Source organism: Dreissena polymorpha, chromosome 12 (assembly GCF_020536995.1).
Source record: "Dreissena polymorpha isolate Duluth1 chromosome 12, UMN_Dpol_1.0, whole genome shotgun sequence".
Taxonomy (NCBI): domain Eukaryota; kingdom Metazoa; phylum Mollusca; class Bivalvia; order Myida; family Dreissenidae; genus Dreissena; species Dreissena polymorpha.
In genome coordinates, this window is record NC_068366.1 from 7,078,432 (window position 1) to 7,095,859 (window position 17,428).

The following is a 17,428-nucleotide window of genomic DNA, read 5'->3' on the forward strand; positions in this document are numbered from 1 at the left end:
TTTTTATGTCCCCCACTATAGTAGTGGGGGACATATTGTTTTTGCCCTGTCTGTCTGTCTGTTGGTCTGTTGGTCTGTCTGTTGGTCTGTTGGTCTGTTTGCGCCAACTTTAACATTTTGCAATAACTTTTGCTATATTGAAGATAGCAACTTGATATTTGGCATGCATGTGTATCTCATGGAGCTGCACATTTTGAGTGGTGAAAGGTCAAGGTCAAGGTCATCCTTCAAGGTCAGAGGTTAAATATATGTGGCCAAAAATCACTCATTTTATGAATACTTTTTTAATATTGAAGATAGCAACTTGATATTTGGCATGCATGTGTATCTCATGGAGCTGCACATTTTGAGTGGTGAAAGGTCAAGGTCAAGGTCATCCTTCAAGGTCAGAGGTCAAATATATGTGGCCCAAATCGCTTATTTTATGAATACTTTTGCAATATTGAAGATAGCAACTTGATATATGGCATGCATGTGCATCTCATGGAGCTGCACATTTTGAGTGGTGAAAGGTCAAGGTCAAGGTCATCTTTCAAGGTCAGAGGTCAAATATATGTGGCCCAAATCGCTTTTTTTATTAATACTTTTGCAATATTGAAGATAGCAACTTGATATTTGGCATGCATGTGTATCTCATGGAGCTGCACATTTTGAGTGGTGAAAGGTCAAGGTCAAGGTCATCCTTCACAAGGTCAAGGTCATCCTACAAGGTCAAACATCATATGGGGGAACATTGTGTTTAACAAACACATCTTGTTTTATTTTTTTTTAAACATCATCTAATAAATTACCACACCCCACATTATACCCCCCTCTCACCCCCACCACCCTACCCCACACCCATTTTATTTTAAACATCATCTAAATTATTACCACACCCCCACATTATACCCCTCTCCAACCCCCCTACCCCCACCCCCCGCCCCAAAAAAAAAAGATATATTTTTTTTAAAACATTATCTAATAAATTACCACACCCCACATTATACCCCCCTCTCACCACCCACCCCCTATCCCCCCACCCCCAACTTTTTTTTTAACAATCATCTAATAAATTACCACAACCCCACATTATACCCCTCTCTCAACCCCCCTACCCCCCTCCCCCCCCCCCAAAAAAAAAATTATTTTTCCTTTTTTATTTTGAAAGATCGTCTAATAAATTATTGAATATGAACAATTTCCCCATGATGACTTACGTTATACTGTCAAGCACTCGAATAGTCGAGCACGCTGTCCTCTGACAGCTCTTGTTTTTTTCCTTATTCATATATACGTAATTTTATTTTTGAAACCGCCCTTAAACCTATTTTAGTGGACTTCTACTGAGTTTGGGTAAATATTTTTCAGGCCCAATCGCCACTTGATTTTATATAGACTTATATAAACATCATCTTTTTGAAATCGGTTTTGATGTCTATCCTTCCGTGCACGACATAATATGGTTGTCCTCCACTAAGTTTGTTCAAATCATGATCCTAGTATTAAACTTTGGCCTACCATAGAGGTTACTTGCTTTGTTAATATATTAATAGTTGAAACTTTTTAAACTTAGAAAAGGGACATTAAGTAAAAAAACATAAAATAATCAACACGTTTATGTTTCATTCGTAAATATCATAGATGAGCGATCTAGGACTCTTGTTTGCAACATGTTAGCTAATTTCCTTACGTGACAAATTTCGGATATTACACTTAATACATTATGTGTAATATCAAGAAACGGATTTTAAAAGTGCTCTTGGGTTTCGAACCTTAGCTTAAAGTTTTAGCCTTTACCATTTGTTTTTTACAACTTTACCACGCGTATTTCACGTTTTTTTTTGTCAACAATAAAAACAAAACCAACAGAACCACTATTTAGATTTTTTTGGCGTAGCTGTATAAGCCAGCTTTTCACCTTACCTGACCTTTGTAAGTTTCCAATAAAATTCGAATAAAATTTCCCGCGGCTAGATACGAATGAATACACTTCATTTATTCAATTGGCTGATTTGAACATACCACAAGAACATCGGAAACATGGACTCGTCTTTGTAACACTGTTTTACTGCATGTTTTTTTTATCTTTAATGAAAAGGATTGATAGATAGAACAGTTTTACACTCAACTCTCGACATCAATGCAGTTTGTGCGTGTACCTTTAATTTTCAGAGGATTGTCAGAGCCAGTATCACGGTCACTTCGCAGCCAGTGAAATAATCGTTATATAATATAGACGCAATCGCGTGAACTAGGTGAAGTGTTTGTGGGGTACCCGTGTTTGTGTTATCTGGAAGACTTGTGGTCAGCAGCAATAAATCACTTTCTCGGGTTAACCTTCTCAAAGGGTCAATCTCAGCATGTTATCTCATTAACAGCTCCAGACCATTATTGTATTGCTGATAAGGGCTGAAGTCTATCTGACTCAAGAAAATCTGGCATGTAACCTGGACTGTGGAATTTTCTTTAGACCAGAATTATGTTAAATGAAAATATTCAGCGATATAATTATGGTATGTCAATACTAGATTCTTAATGTGTTTCCAACAATAAAATGATATATAATATTTTTTATTAATTTAACAAGAATTATTCTACCATATTGACTACTGTAGTAAGCATGAGCGCGATGATTCTCGATACTGTTAATAATCGACAAACTACTAAAACAGGTTTGTTCGAAGAACGCGCGTATGTATATTTAAAATATGTACGGATACTTCGCGTGTGGCCGGTTGACTTACTGTTTTAATTTCACTTCCATTCTTCTTTTGGTTTTCTGTTTTGTATCTATATGCTTATGACCAGCAATATGTAATAATGTAAAATAAGCCGCGAAAATTCCGCGTAACATCCCGTACTTCGTGTCATGCAGCTAAGAACTGCACAGAAAAAGACATTCGCTATCTTTGATCTCATTCATTGAACTCTTTACCTTTCACAAAATCCAACCACAATCAACGCCGTATATCTTTTTTAACGATATTTCGTGTTAAAGTTTATTATACCCCCATTACCATTGGTAATTGGGGCTATATGGAAGTCACTTTGTCGGTCGGTCGGTCGGTCCGTCGGTCGGTCTGTCCGTCTGTCGGTCTGCCCAGAAATTTCATCCGATCTTCACCAAACTTGGTCACAAGTTGTATCTAGATGATGTATAGGTCAAGTTTGAATATGGGTCATGCCGGGTCAAAAACTAGGTCACGGGGTCACTTAGTGTGTTTTAAACCGAAAATTTGTCCAGACCATAACTATGTCATTTATCGTTAGATCTTAAAATAACCTGGTGCATTTGTTCATCATCATGGGACGGTGTGTCGTATAAAAAAGTACGTCAATATCTCCAAGGTCAAGGTCACACTAGGCGTTCACAGGTCAAATGCTTGTCCGGGCCAAAAATCATTTGGCAAATGTGTTCACCATCATTGAACGGTGTGTCGCGCGAAAGAATAACGTCGATATCTCCAAGGTCAAGGTCACACTTTGAGTTCAAAGATCAAAAATGGCCAGACATGAGCTTGTCCGGGCCATAATTATGTCGTTCATTGTGAGATTTTAAAATAATTTGGCACATTTATTCACCATCATTGGACGGTGTGTCGCGCGAAAGAATAACGTTTTTATCTCCAATGTCAAGGTCACACTTTAAGTTCAAAGGTTAATCATGGCCATAAATGAGCTTGTCCGGGCGATAACTATGTTGTTCATTGTGAGATTTTAAAATCATTTGGCACATTTGTTCACCATCACTGGCCGGTGTGTCGCGCGAAAGAATTAAGTCGATATCTCCAAGGGCAAGGTTACACTTTGAGTTCAAAGGTCAAAAATGGCCATAAATGAGCTTGTCCGGGCCATAACTATGTCATTCATTGTGAGATTTTAAAATAATTTGGCAAATTTGTTCAACATTATTGGACGGTGTGTCACGTGAAAGAATAACGTTAACATCTCCAAGGTCAATGTCACACTTAAAGTTCAAAGGTCAAAAATGGCCATAAATGAGCTTTTCCGGGCCATAACTAAGTTGTACATTGTGAGATTTTTAAATCATTTGGCACATTTGTAAACCATCATTGAACGGTGTGTCGCGCGAAAGAATTACGTCGGTATCTCCAAGGTCAAGGTCACACTGTGAGTTCAAAGGCCAAAAATGGCCATAAATGATCTTGTCCGGGCCATAACTATGTCATTCATTGTGAGATTTTAAAATTACTTGGTACATTTGTTCACAATCATTGGACAATGTGCCATGCGAAAGAATTACGTATATATCTCCAATGTCAAGGTCACACTTGGAGTTCAAAAGTGAAAATTGGCCATAAATGAGCTTGTCCGGGCCATAACTATGGCATTCATTTTGAGATTTAAAAATGACTCTGTACATTAATTTTGGCCACAGTCATTGGACGGCGTGTCATGCGAAAGAATTCAAGAGTTCAAAGGTCAAAATGGCCATACATAACAATGGCATAATAATTCTTAAAAATCGCCATAAATTAGATTCTCTTGTTTTGTGAAGACAGCATGCAAAATAGTCTGTGTCAATGCGGCACGTGGGGGTATACGTCACGTCCTTGACAAAGCTCTAGTTTTTTTAATCTGTTTTTGTGTTTTAGACCGTTTCCCATTAATACACGAGTAAATTGTGTAATCGCGTGTAATTTGTAGCATTTTACATCAATTAAACTCCGGTGTTTTAAACATCCGAATGAAAGAGTTGTTTCGCGCTATCACATAAAGCCAAGTTACGAATGTAATGTCATTGTGAAAATCGTAAGTGCAGCAAGAACACTTTAATCCGTGTAATCAGTACAGATCCGTATTTTTTCTAATAACACACAATGTCAACAAGTCTCTATAGCGCCATAGACTTAAAAATATAATATACTTATTACAAAATATATATTAAATATGCGCATTGCATTAATTTTGGACTTCACAATATCTATGTTATACAAGAAATGTGCATATATTGTTAGAAAATGATAAAGGTTTTTTCCTTGGTTTAATTATGAAATGCGTAAATGGATTAAATAGATTTCTGAATGAAATTTTTGTGGAATTTGAATGGTAAATTTATCATTCTTCTTATTTTATTTTTGAAGAACGGACAATTTGCTACAGTGGATGGATATGTTGTCTTCTTTGATTACCTGGAAGAAACAAAGAAATCGGAAGACATGCTTTCAAAGGAAATGAACACATCTGTATTGACCACGGGGAATACTATTGAATATTCTTTAAATGAGAAATGGACAAATATTGCAGTCATAAGTAAAGCTAGTGAGCTACAACGATCGATGATTAAAATGCAAGGAGAAGACTACACAGGTATCTATAACACACCTGCTATTTTGGAATCGGTCTTGGATGTACATTCATTTCTGTTTTTTATGCTCCTGATAGGGTGGCATATAGCGCTATAGTCTGTCCTTTTGTCCATCCGGCTTCTGTTTTCCGAAGGTTTTTAACGCAACGCTTTAAGATATTGAGCTGCTTTTTGGCCTTTAACTGATCAAGAATACTAAGTGAAAGCCATAGAAATTTGAGACAAAAGTGGATGTATACATTTTCGATATAATGATCGTTTCCCAGAGTTTTTTACGCACCGATTTCAGATAATAAGCTGATTTTTGGTATGTGAGTCTACCTACAGTACATACATATGAAGTATCGAATTTGTTCTTGTTTATTGATTTTTGGCGAAGTTATGGTCCTTGGCATAAGAAATTGTCACTATATTAACCGTTTTCCGGATGTCTACCTACATGACTTACAGATGAAATTTGAAAAGTGTTCCGGTCCGTATGACATAAGCGATCGGGGATTTTGCTTTGAGCATGTGTCTCTGATCATGAAACACGATCGTTCGTTCAAAAACGATTGGGATTAATCGATTACGATATTGAGATTTATGCTCGGACTTATGTCTGTATCTTTATGCACCAGTATATTATATTTTTAATTTTGTTTCGTTTTTTTTTCTTACAAGCATTTTGTTTTTTGTTGAAACCTTTTGTAAAAGCGTCAAGCAAAATTATTTTTGTGTAACATTTTGTTTAATTGAAAGTAGAATGCATTCATGTTGATCATCATCTATGTATCTTCTGAAATATTCAACACCATTTTTGTTTTTCATCTCAAGAGGTACAGACTTTGTTCTTTCCTGCTTTGTTTTCAACAGTATAATGTTTGTTTGAATGCTGAGTATTTGTAGTATTTCATTTTATTATTTCATTAATTAACTAATTATCACAGTTTACAATTTAAAGGGGTCAAATTAATGGCAACAACACTATATGTTTAAAAAATATTGTTATATATCAGTCTTAATATATTGGTGGGTAAGCATACAGGTCTCGTTTTTATGAACGCTCATCAAATGTCGTACATGTTTAATATAAGTTTTACATGTCTCACTATTTTCGAGCGCGAAAAATTAGTAGTAGTAATACAATCATAACAAATGAAAAGTTTTTGAAATCGCTATACTCTTTCTCACTATTGTTCACGATGTAGTAGCGTTGTCAAACGCGCGATTAGTGTAGGCTAGAGTTCTTATCTCACTAGAGACGTGCATCAACACTCATGTTTGACATATGTGTCATACAAATGTCATCAATGTCATCAACTTATTATTACCACTTTATAAATGTATGCAATGTATGATACATTACCAAAGCCCAAGTCCACACATGCGTTTAAAAACATAATAGGAATCCTACCGATTAATTAGAAATTGACACAGACGTAAAAAGTAGAAAATCAAAAAATAAAAGCCATGCAAAGGAGCAATAACACCAATACAAGTGGTGTATACTGGCGGCCGAGATTTGAAAGGAGCTATGCTCGGAACACGTCTTTTTTTCGAGGTTGGTAGAATAAAATGTCTCGACCATCTCTGTCCATTAATAGATCGCGGCAATAGCCTGAGTATGTAGAACATCTAATCGAAAAGTGTATCGATTTTATATCGAACGTTCGAAGTTACCTTTTTTGTATCAAAGCATTCATACTCATCGCACCGTGGAGAGAACTAAGCACAACAGCAATAAAAATAATCTTTTCTTTTTATGAGATGACCGTAGTAATTTTATACATTGAAATAATATTGCTTTTGTTAAGTATGATTCATTATATTATGCGGTTATCATTTTATTTTTTAACGTTAAAATAAGACACACAATGTAAGCAACTTGTCCCCTATAAATGTGTTAAATTTGAAACATTATTCATGAAGATTGAGTTTCCAAAAAATGATAATATCTGAACATTAATAAATTATAATTTCACTTGGACTTATTTCAAGACTTTTAGAGTTCAACACTTTTATATATTCGAGTTCAATTTCAGACCGCAATTGCAGCTCATGCGTTAATCCTGTGGCAAATGAGTTCAAGCGTTAGGTTAAATACAGCGATATATTGTGCACGATGTATGATATATGTTTGTCTAAACGATTACGTTACTAAACGATTGATCAATTTAACTTACAAACTGTGTTTGTCTTTTAATTTGTCTGTCCGTCCGAAAATCTTGTTCCTGCGATTTTTCCAAAACTACCGAAGATACTTCTTGGATTATTTTAAATGGACATCAATTAAGGCAACTATTCTAATATCGAAAAGGGTATGACAAACATTTTCAATCTAATGAACACAAACATTCTTTATATTGTAAGAACTAGCATCACATTTCGAGATGATAAGGCCGTTGAAATTCGCGGACTGCAAGTCTGTTGCACCACTATTTGTGAATTATAAGTAATTATGTAATTGTTCTGACAAGTATTTCTAAATACATGTTTTAATTTGAATTTTATGTATAACAAAAAAGCTTAACGTCATTTACAGGCGTTTAATCAGTATTAACATTAATTATAAGGGCGATCTACTCATTGAATTTATGTCAGCAACTGATAGAGATACGTTGTTTTGTTTATGGAGAACAGCTTGTTAGGAAATAATTATTATTTGCATCAAGCGTTTTTTTGCCATTTTCTTTCAAAAAATATCTGCATATGTTTGATAAATTTAAACAACGCTATTTGTGCAGGACAACTTGGGAGAGAATAATTGACTATAATTGAAAAAACAACAAGTCTACACAATCTATCTTTTCTAGGTAACAAATTGTAAAACACATCACTTAGATATAATACAATTTAAAGGAAACATATGATAAAGTAACTAAAGTTATAAAATAACATATAAACAATACATTGTCAGCAAAGGGTATTATATGCGACCACAATATTCAACACTTCCGTATATTTATTTTCAGAACAAGTCAAAATGGTCGACGGGAAAGAGAATCTTCTAAAGTTATATTTTTCTGATAAACAAGTCAAAGTCAGTACAGGTAAGGGAAAAATGTCTCATCAGTCATGTTCGTCAATTTGTTTGTCTTTTCATTTGTCTGTCCGTCCGCAAAACTTGTTCATGAGATTCCTCTAAAACTACCGAAAATACTTCTTGGATTATTATAAATAAACATCAATTAAGACAACTATTCTAATATCGAAAAGAGTATGACAAACATATGCAATAAAATGAACACAAACGTTCGTGATATTGTAAGAACTAGCATCACATTTCGAGATAATAGGGCCGTTGAATATCGCGGACTGCAAACCTGCTGCACCACTATTTGTGAATTATAAGTAATTATGTAATTGTTCTGACAATTATTTCTAAATACATGTTTTCATTTGAATTTTATGTATGAGAAAAAAGCTTAACGTCATTTGCAGGCCTTTAATCAGTATGTAATATTAATTATAAGGGCGATCTACTCATTGAATTTATGTCAGCAACTGATAGAGATACGTTGTTTTGTTTATGGAGAACAGCTTGTTAGGAAATAATTATTATTTGAATCAAGCGTTTTGCTGCCATTTTCTTTTAAAAAATATCTGCATATGTTTGATAAATTTAAACAATGCTATTTGTGCAGGACAACTTAGGAGAGAATAATTGACTATAATTGAAAAAAACAACAAGTCTACACAATCGATCTTTTCTAGGTAACCAATTGTAAAACACATCACTTAGATATGATACAATTTAAAGGAAACATATGATAAAGTAACTAAATTTATAAAATAACATATAAACAATACATTGTCAGCAAAGGGTATTATATGCGACCACAATATTTAACACTTCCGTATATTTATTTTCAGAACAAGTCAAAATGGGCGACGGAAAAGAGAAGCTTCTAACGTTATATTTTTCTGATAAACACTTCAAAGTCAGTACAGGTAAGGGAAAAATTTCCCATCAGTCATGTTCGTCAATTTGTTTGTCTTTTCATTTATTTGTCCGTCCGCAAAACTTGTTCATGAGATTCCTCTAAAACTACCGAAGATACTTCTTGGATTATAACAAATGAACATCAATTAAGACAACTATTCTAATATCGAAAAGAGTATGACAAACATATGCAACCAAATGAACACAAACACTCGTTATATTGTAAGAACTAGCATCACATTTCGAGATGATAGGGCCGTTGAAATTCGCGGACTGCAAGTCTGTTGCACCACTATTTGTGAATTATAAGTAATTATGTAATTGTTCTGACAAGTATTTCTTAATACATGTTTTAATTTGAATTTTATGTATAACAAAAAAGCTTAACGTCATTTACAGGCGTTTAATCAGTATGTAACATTAATTATAAGGGCGATCTACTCATTGAATTTATGTCAGCAACTGATAGAGATACGTTGTTTTGTTTATGGAGAACAGCTTGTTAGGAAATGATTATTATTTGCATCAAGCGTTTTTCTGCCATTTTTTTTCAAAAAAATATCTGCATATGTTTGATAAATTTAAACAACGCTATTTGTGCAGGACAACTTAGGAGAGAATAATTGACTATTATTGAAAAAAACAACAAGTCTACACAATCTATCTTTTCTAGGTAACAAATTGTAAAACACATCACTTAGATATGATACAATTTAAAGGAAACATATGATAAAGTAACTAAAGTTATAAAATAACATATAAACAATACATTGTCAGCAAAGGGTATTATATGCGACCACAATATTCAACACTTCCGTATATTTATTTTCAGAACAAGTCAAAATGGTCGACGGGAAAGAGAATCTTCTAAAGTTATATTTTTCTGATAAACACGTTAAAGTCAGTACAGGTAAGGGAAAAATGTCTCATCAGTCATGTTCTTCAATTTGTTTGTCTTTTCATTTGTCTGTCCGTCCGCAAAACTTGTTCATGAGATTCCTCTAAAACTACCGAAGATACTTCTTGGATTATTATAAATGAACATCAATTAAGACAACTATTCTAATATCGAAAAGGGTATGACAAACATATGCAATCAAATGAACACAAACGTTCGTTATATTGTAAGAACTAGCATCACATTTCGAGATGATAGGGCCGTTGAATATCGCGGACTGCAAACCTGCTGCACCACTATTTGTGAATTATAAGTAATTATGTAATTGTTCTGACAATTATTTCTAAATACATGTTTTCATTTGAATTTTATGTATGAGAAAAAAGCTTAACGTCATTTGCAGGCTTTTAATCAGTATGTAATATTAATTATAAGGGCGATCTACTCCTTGAATTTATGTCAGCAACTGATAGAGATACGTTGTTTTGTTTATGGAGAACAGCTTGTTAGGAAATAATTATTATTTGAATCAAGCTTTTTGCTGCCATTTTCTTTCAAAAAATATCTGCATATGTTTGATAAATTTAAACAATGCTATTTGTGCAGGACAACTTAGGAGAGAATAATTGACTATAATTGAAAAAAAACAAGTCTACACAATCGATCTTTTCTAGGTAACCAATTGTAAAACACATCACTTAGATATGATACAATTTAAAGGAAACATATAATAAAGTAACTAAAGTTATAAAATAACATATAAACAATACATTGTCAGCAAAGGGTATTATATGCGACCACAATATTTAACACTTCCGTATATTTATTTTCAGAACAAGTCAAAATGGGCGACGGGAAAGAGAAGCTTCTAACGTTATATTTTTCTGATAAACACTTCAAAGTCAGTACAGGTAAGGGAAAAATTTCCCATCAGTCATGTTCGTCAATTTGTTTGTCTTTTCATTTATTTGTCCGTCCGCAAAACTTGTTCATGAGATTCCTCTAAAACTACCGAAGATACTTCTTGGATTATTACAAATGAACATCAATTAAGACAACTATTCTAATATCGAAAAGAGTATGACAAACATATGCAATCAAATGAACACAAACACTCGTTATATTGTAAGAACTAGCATCACATTTTGAGATGATAGGGCCGTTGAATATCGCGGACTGCAAACCTGCTGCTCCACTGTTTGTGAATTATAAGTAATTATGTAATTGTTCTGACAATTATTTCTAAATACATGTTTTCATTTGAATTTTATGATTAAGAAAAAAGCTTAATGTCATTTGCAGGCCTTTAATCAGTATGTAACATTAATTATAAGGGCGATCTACTCATTGAATTTATGTCAGCAACTGATAGAGATACGTTGTTTTGTTTATGGAGAACAGCTTGTTAGCTAATAATTATTATTTGCATCAAGTGTTTTTCTGCCATTTTCTTTCAAAAAATATCTGCATATGTTTGATAAATTTAAACAACGCTATTTGTGCAGGACAACTTGGGAGAGAATAATTGACTATATTTGAAAAATAAAATATACGTCTTCAAAATCAAACATTTCTGGGTAACCAATTGTAGAACACATCACTTAGATATGATACAATTGAATGGAAACATATGATAACATAACTAAAGATATAAAATAAAATATGTGCAATACATTGTCAGCAAAGGGTATTATATGCGACCACAATATTCAACACTTCCGTATATTTATTTTCAGAACAACTTAATATAGGCGACGGGAAAGAGAAGTGTCTAACGTTGTCATCTTTTAATCATGAACTCGTCTACTTCAGTACAGGTAAAGGAAAATTTTCCCATTAGTCATGTTCGTCAATTTGTTTGTCTTTTCATTGTTCTGTCCGTCCGTAAAACTTGTTCATGCGATTTCTCTAAAACTACCGAAGATACTCCTGGATTATTATAAATGGACATCAATTAAGACAACTATTCTAATATCGAAAAGGGTATGACATACATATTCAATCTAATGAACACAAACCTTCGTTATATTGTAAGAACTAGCATCACATTTCGAGATAATAGGGCCGTTGAATATCGCGGACTGCAAACCTGCTACACCACTATGTATGAATGATAAGTAATTATGTAATTGTTCTGACAATTATTTCTAAATACATGTTTTCATTTGAATTTTATGTATAAGAAAAAAGCTTAACGTCATTTGCAGGCCTTTAATCAGTATGTAACATTAATTATAAGGGCGATCTACTCATTGAATTTATGTCAGTAACTGATAGAGATACGTTGTTTTGTTTATGGAGTACAACTTGTTAGGAAATAATTATCATTTGCTTCAAGTGGTTTTTTGCCATTTTCTTTCAAAAAAATATCTACATATGTTTGATAAATTTTAACAACGCTCTTGTCATTTGCATCAAGTGTTGCAACAACAACAACAATGCAGGACAATTTGGGAGAGAATACTTGACTATATTTGAAAAATAAAATATAAATCTACAAAATCTATCTTTTCTAGGTAACCAATTGTAAAACACATCACTTTGATATGATACATTTTAAAGGAAACATTTGATAAAGTAACTAAAGTTAAAAAATAACATTTAAAAATATATTGTCAGCAAAGGGTATAATATGCGAGCACAATATTCAACACTTCCCTATATTTATTTTCAGAACAAGTCAAAATAAGCGACGGGAAAGAGAAGTTTCTAACGTTGTTATCTTTTTCTGATGAATACCTCAAATTCATTACAAGTAAGAAGATTTATCTATAAAGTAAAATATAAATATATCAATAAATAATTAATAGAAGCAAACATTAAATAATTATGCACTGATTTCAAGAATAAACTCCGACTGCAGAGGATAGATCGATATTAAAAATAGTAATGATAATTGAGCATAAGTTGACCGATCGGAAGGCGTTGAACAATGTTGTAAGTCTTTCATAGTGCGTGGACGTAGTTACTTAAGCATAATGATTGTCTAGCCTAACACGTTCAAGTGAAACATAAGAGGAAATATCATTAAAAAGATACGGCGTTGATGCTATTGTGTTTTCAACAGTTGATAGTAGTTGGAATGAAATGAATATGTACTTTCGCGCAAAGTAGTGGGTGACATTAAGGTAATATTAACGACTGTTTTGTTTGAGCGAATGAGCAAGTACGAACAAAAGCAGCAGGAATACTATCATTTATTATCAATTAGTATTGTAATGACTAGAGTTTCATAAATAAATGAGATTATACGTTTGTAAGAAAACGAAAATGTATGCCACTAAAATACTATCAATATAAGTGTGATGTAAAAAATATGGACTTAACATTTTGAAATGTATCTCACATGAACCAAGCAGGAATGTACAAACACGCATAATAACACCAATAAACACAAATTTGACACGGAAAAAACCTTTAGAATGAACATTCTACAGACAAATTCGTTTATTTCTAAACTGCTCTTCTTTCCTGCACAAAGGACATAAAACATCAGCTTTTCCGTCCGCCATGTCCGTCAATCCGTCCGCCAGTTCGTTTGTTTGTCTGTCCGTCTTTTCGCAAAACTTATGCGATTTCTCCAATATCTCAATGCTCAGCTGATTGGGTACTCAAATTTGATATCTTAGTTGAGACCAAAAAGGGGGAATGTTATAATAATGGGCCTCGTTTTCAGTTGCGTCACACCCAAGTAGTCATTTAACGATTAATTGATATGTATTTAATTTATGAGGTTGCATTTTTATGTCCCCCACTATAGTAGTGGGGGACATATTGTTTTTGCCCTGTCTGTTGGTCTGTTGGTCTGTTGGTCTGTTTGCGCCAACTTTAACATTTTGCAATAACTTTTGCTATATTGAAGATAGCAACTTCATATTTGGCATGCATGTGTATCTCATGAAGCTGCACATTTTGAGTGGTGAAAGGTCAAGGTCAAGGTCATCCTTCAAGGTCAGAGGTCAAATATATGTGGCCAAAATCACTCATTTTATGAATACTTTTGCAATATTGAAGATAGCAACTTAATAAATGTCTTTATACAAACTTGTTTGTAAGATATAACTATAATTCTTAAAAAATTGTTAAATGATACACTATTACAACATTTCATGGAAATAATTGCAATAATGGTCTAATTAAGATTTTTTGGTGTGTGTTTGAAATGCTTTATTACTGTACGCTTAACACCGCTTATCATTGCAATTCACCAAAACGTATCTTAAATAGATAAGAGTAAATATAAATAGTAAGTGCGCAGTTACTCAATAATAAGGTTGATCTAACTTAACACGTAAAACAAAAGAATAAACATATTGTTTGTGAAGCAAATGTCAAACGAAATAAGTTGTCAGTTATGTCATACATAATGATGCACATTAATATATATTTATTTTATGAAATTACCGTTTTGGTCTTGGTAAAAAAGATAAAGCGGGTTTGTTTACCGAGGCTGACTATGTTTAAATGACGTTATGCATACGAAATGGCGTCATTTTCGATTTGTTTTTGTTTTTAAGAATGCGATGTATTTTTTACGCTGTAAGCTTATTTTTTATATATTTTTTAAACTTAATACGCCAATTCGACATTACGCTCTTTAGTCCTTGCTTGTTAAATAAAAAATGGAAAAAACATCTGCAAATCTATGCCTTAAGTGACCCTTGAGAATTGCGATGCTCAAATATTATTTTCTCTCGAAAAACACAGTTCGTGTGCAAGTATAGAGTTAAATATAACCCTCATCACGATTTCCATTTTGTTGACGCTATTTTATCTTACATGAGACCTAACCCACAGAAAAAGTATACCTATGTTAACAGCTGTTTATGAAATTAATGTTGTGATTGAAAGAAATATGAACCTTGCTCTGTGTAAGGGGGTTTAATTGATGTGCGTAAAGTGCTGTCCCAGATTAGCCTCTGCAGTCCAAATAGGCTAAGCTAGGACGACACTTGCGGCTTTCAGGATATTTTTCGTTTAAAGAAAGTCTCTTCTAAGAAAAATCCAGTTTAGGCGGTAAAATGTAACTTATCAAGGTGAGATTTTTTATTTGGTCTTGACTGACTTTATTTCCACATTAAATGTGCGTCAACAAAATCGTTTTTTATCAACAAAGTATAAATACAGCATTGTGCCGTGCTGCAATTTAAAGGGGATTATTGATTCATTATTGCAAATTATACACTATAATATTAGAAGCATTACATGCGAATTATGTGCGTCCAACACATTAAACACGGGCATACTATTATTTTCAGAACAATGTATTACCGGTTTAGAGGTGAACAATCCATTTAATGCATCGAAAGTGTTTCATTATGATATCGCCATAGGTTAGATGATTTAGTAATATACAACATCCTGCTAAATCATACTAGTTTTTATTTCTAATTAAGCTCAACTGTACTTGTTTAGAATTTAAAATTCCAAGAATAAACGTATTATTTCTTTTACAAAACAATACATGTGGTTATTAAATGTTTTGGAATCAAACCATTATTAACGGCAGCTTTCATTAACTAATGGGAACTTTATCTTTATAAACGCTTTATAAACATATGTAATACTGTTCATAGTCGCAGACAATAGCACGAAGACAAAATACGCAATCTCTTACTAATGGAATTCCGGCATTGATAAGTCGTAAGTAAATATAGATGATCGACAGGAAAATTAATGCAATTTTTATAGTTGTGCATAATGCAGTAGTTAGAACGATTCTAAGCTTAAACAAGGGAATGACCTACATTTATAATCTAGTAGACACCATCATTTTAGACAAAGTATGATAGCCAACATCACTTGTCGAAAAAATCAGCCCGTTTAATATCGCAGATTTGACGCGTACTGCACAATCTTAAGTTAATGATGAGACAATGATTATTAACCATATGTCTTACTAACACGCATCTAAAGAACTCGCAAGCATGTTTCATTTGTATTGAATATTTAATACATGGATGAGGTTACTTTCAGAACGTGTATTATTATGTTATGTAATCGTCATGGTACGAACGATGTTATTGAATCTATTAACCAATTATAAAACGCAACGCTGAGTCATGCTGCAATATGAAGGGTTGAATGTGATTAATAATTTAAATGTTAAACATTTAATAAGCGGTACAAGCGAATTATATGCGACCAACACATTAAACTCTTATTTTAAACCTATTTAATTGAGCTCGATTGCATCGAAAGCCAAAGATTTTTTGAAACGCTTCTAGGTGGGACCATTACTTGGTGTATATGGGGAAGATCTAAAGAATGCTCCCACAGTGGAGATGGAACTAATAACTCGCCTGACAGATACCATTTTCGCTACGCCACGGCGACCTATTAACACGTGCATACTATTTTTTCAGAACAACCTGAACATGCCAGCGCCTGGCTTGAACATCTATTAAAAGCAGTTCCAGATTGGAATAATAAAAACAAAAAAGGTAACATTATTTTTTTTCTACAGTTCATCCTGCTTTGGCATGTTTGTTTTCAAGTCTCATGATATGTGGATATCAATGTGAAATTCGAGATTTCAATAATAAACTCTATCTTCAGAGGAAGTATTGATGTTAAAAATATTGTTACGAGTAAGTATAATTTGAATGATCGACACGCTGTGATAAACAATTTGGTTAGCCTTTCAGAAAGCGTGGACTTCATTAATTGACGGAAATATCTTGAGAAGGCGCGGTTAGAAATCCAATAGCGATCTGTCAATTTTATTATAACGAAGCCTGGTTTAAAAATGTTACAGATCATTCATTTATATAGGATTTTCCGTAAAAAATATGTTTATATTATTCCTCAGTAATAGTTTAATGGTACACTATTACAATATTATGAAAAATAATTGCAAATATTGTTTAATTAAGGACTTGTATTGTATTGTATTTGAAATGCAGTATTGGTGTACGCTTCAACACCATTAAGCATAATACGGAAATGAAATATATAGCAGGTAATATAAATAGTAAAGTGCATAGTTAATCATTCATACTGTTTGTCTAACTAAACGCATACAAGTAAAAACCATAAGCACATAGTTTTATTAGCGAGGCTGTTTTCGGAGAAAACCCGAGCTATTGTCATAGCCAGCTCGTCGTCCACCGTCCGCCGTCCGCCGTATGCGTCGTGCTAAAACCTAATCATTGGCCATAACTTTTAAATATTGAAGATAGCACCTTGATATTTGACATGCATGTGTATCTCATGGAGCTGCACATTTTGAGTGGTAAAATTTCAAGGTGAACATCATCCTTCAAGGTCTAGGGTCGAAAAAACAAAGTCAAGG

The 17,428-nt window shown here is 33.4% G+C and overlaps 1 protein-coding gene across 14 annotated transcripts in view; it reads left to right on the forward strand.

Annotated features, from left to right (window-relative positions):
• LOC127853800 (uncharacterized) overlaps positions 1-17,428 on the forward strand; it is a 67,657-nt gene that overhangs the window by 27,226 nt on the left and 23,003 nt on the right. For 7 of the 14 annotated variants that reach the window (XM_052388567.1, XM_052388568.1, XM_052388566.1 and 4 more), the window contains 8 exons: positions 5,088-5,313; positions 8,266-8,343; positions 9,167-9,244; positions 10,069-10,146; positions 10,968-11,045; positions 11,871-11,951; positions 12,809-12,889; positions 16,500-16,577. In XM_052388567.1, the coding sequence (XP_052244527.1) occupies positions 5,088-5,313; positions 8,266-8,343; positions 9,167-9,244; positions 10,069-10,146; positions 10,968-11,045; positions 11,871-11,951; positions 12,809-12,889; positions 16,500-16,577 (778 nt within the window). The remainder of the gene's footprint in view (positions 1-5,087; positions 5,314-8,265; positions 8,344-9,166; positions 9,245-10,068; positions 10,147-10,967; positions 11,046-11,870; positions 11,952-12,808; positions 12,890-16,499; positions 16,578-17,428) is intronic. The other 7 variants (XM_052388574.1, XM_052388571.1, XM_052388573.1 and 4 more) reach the window with 7 other exon arrangements.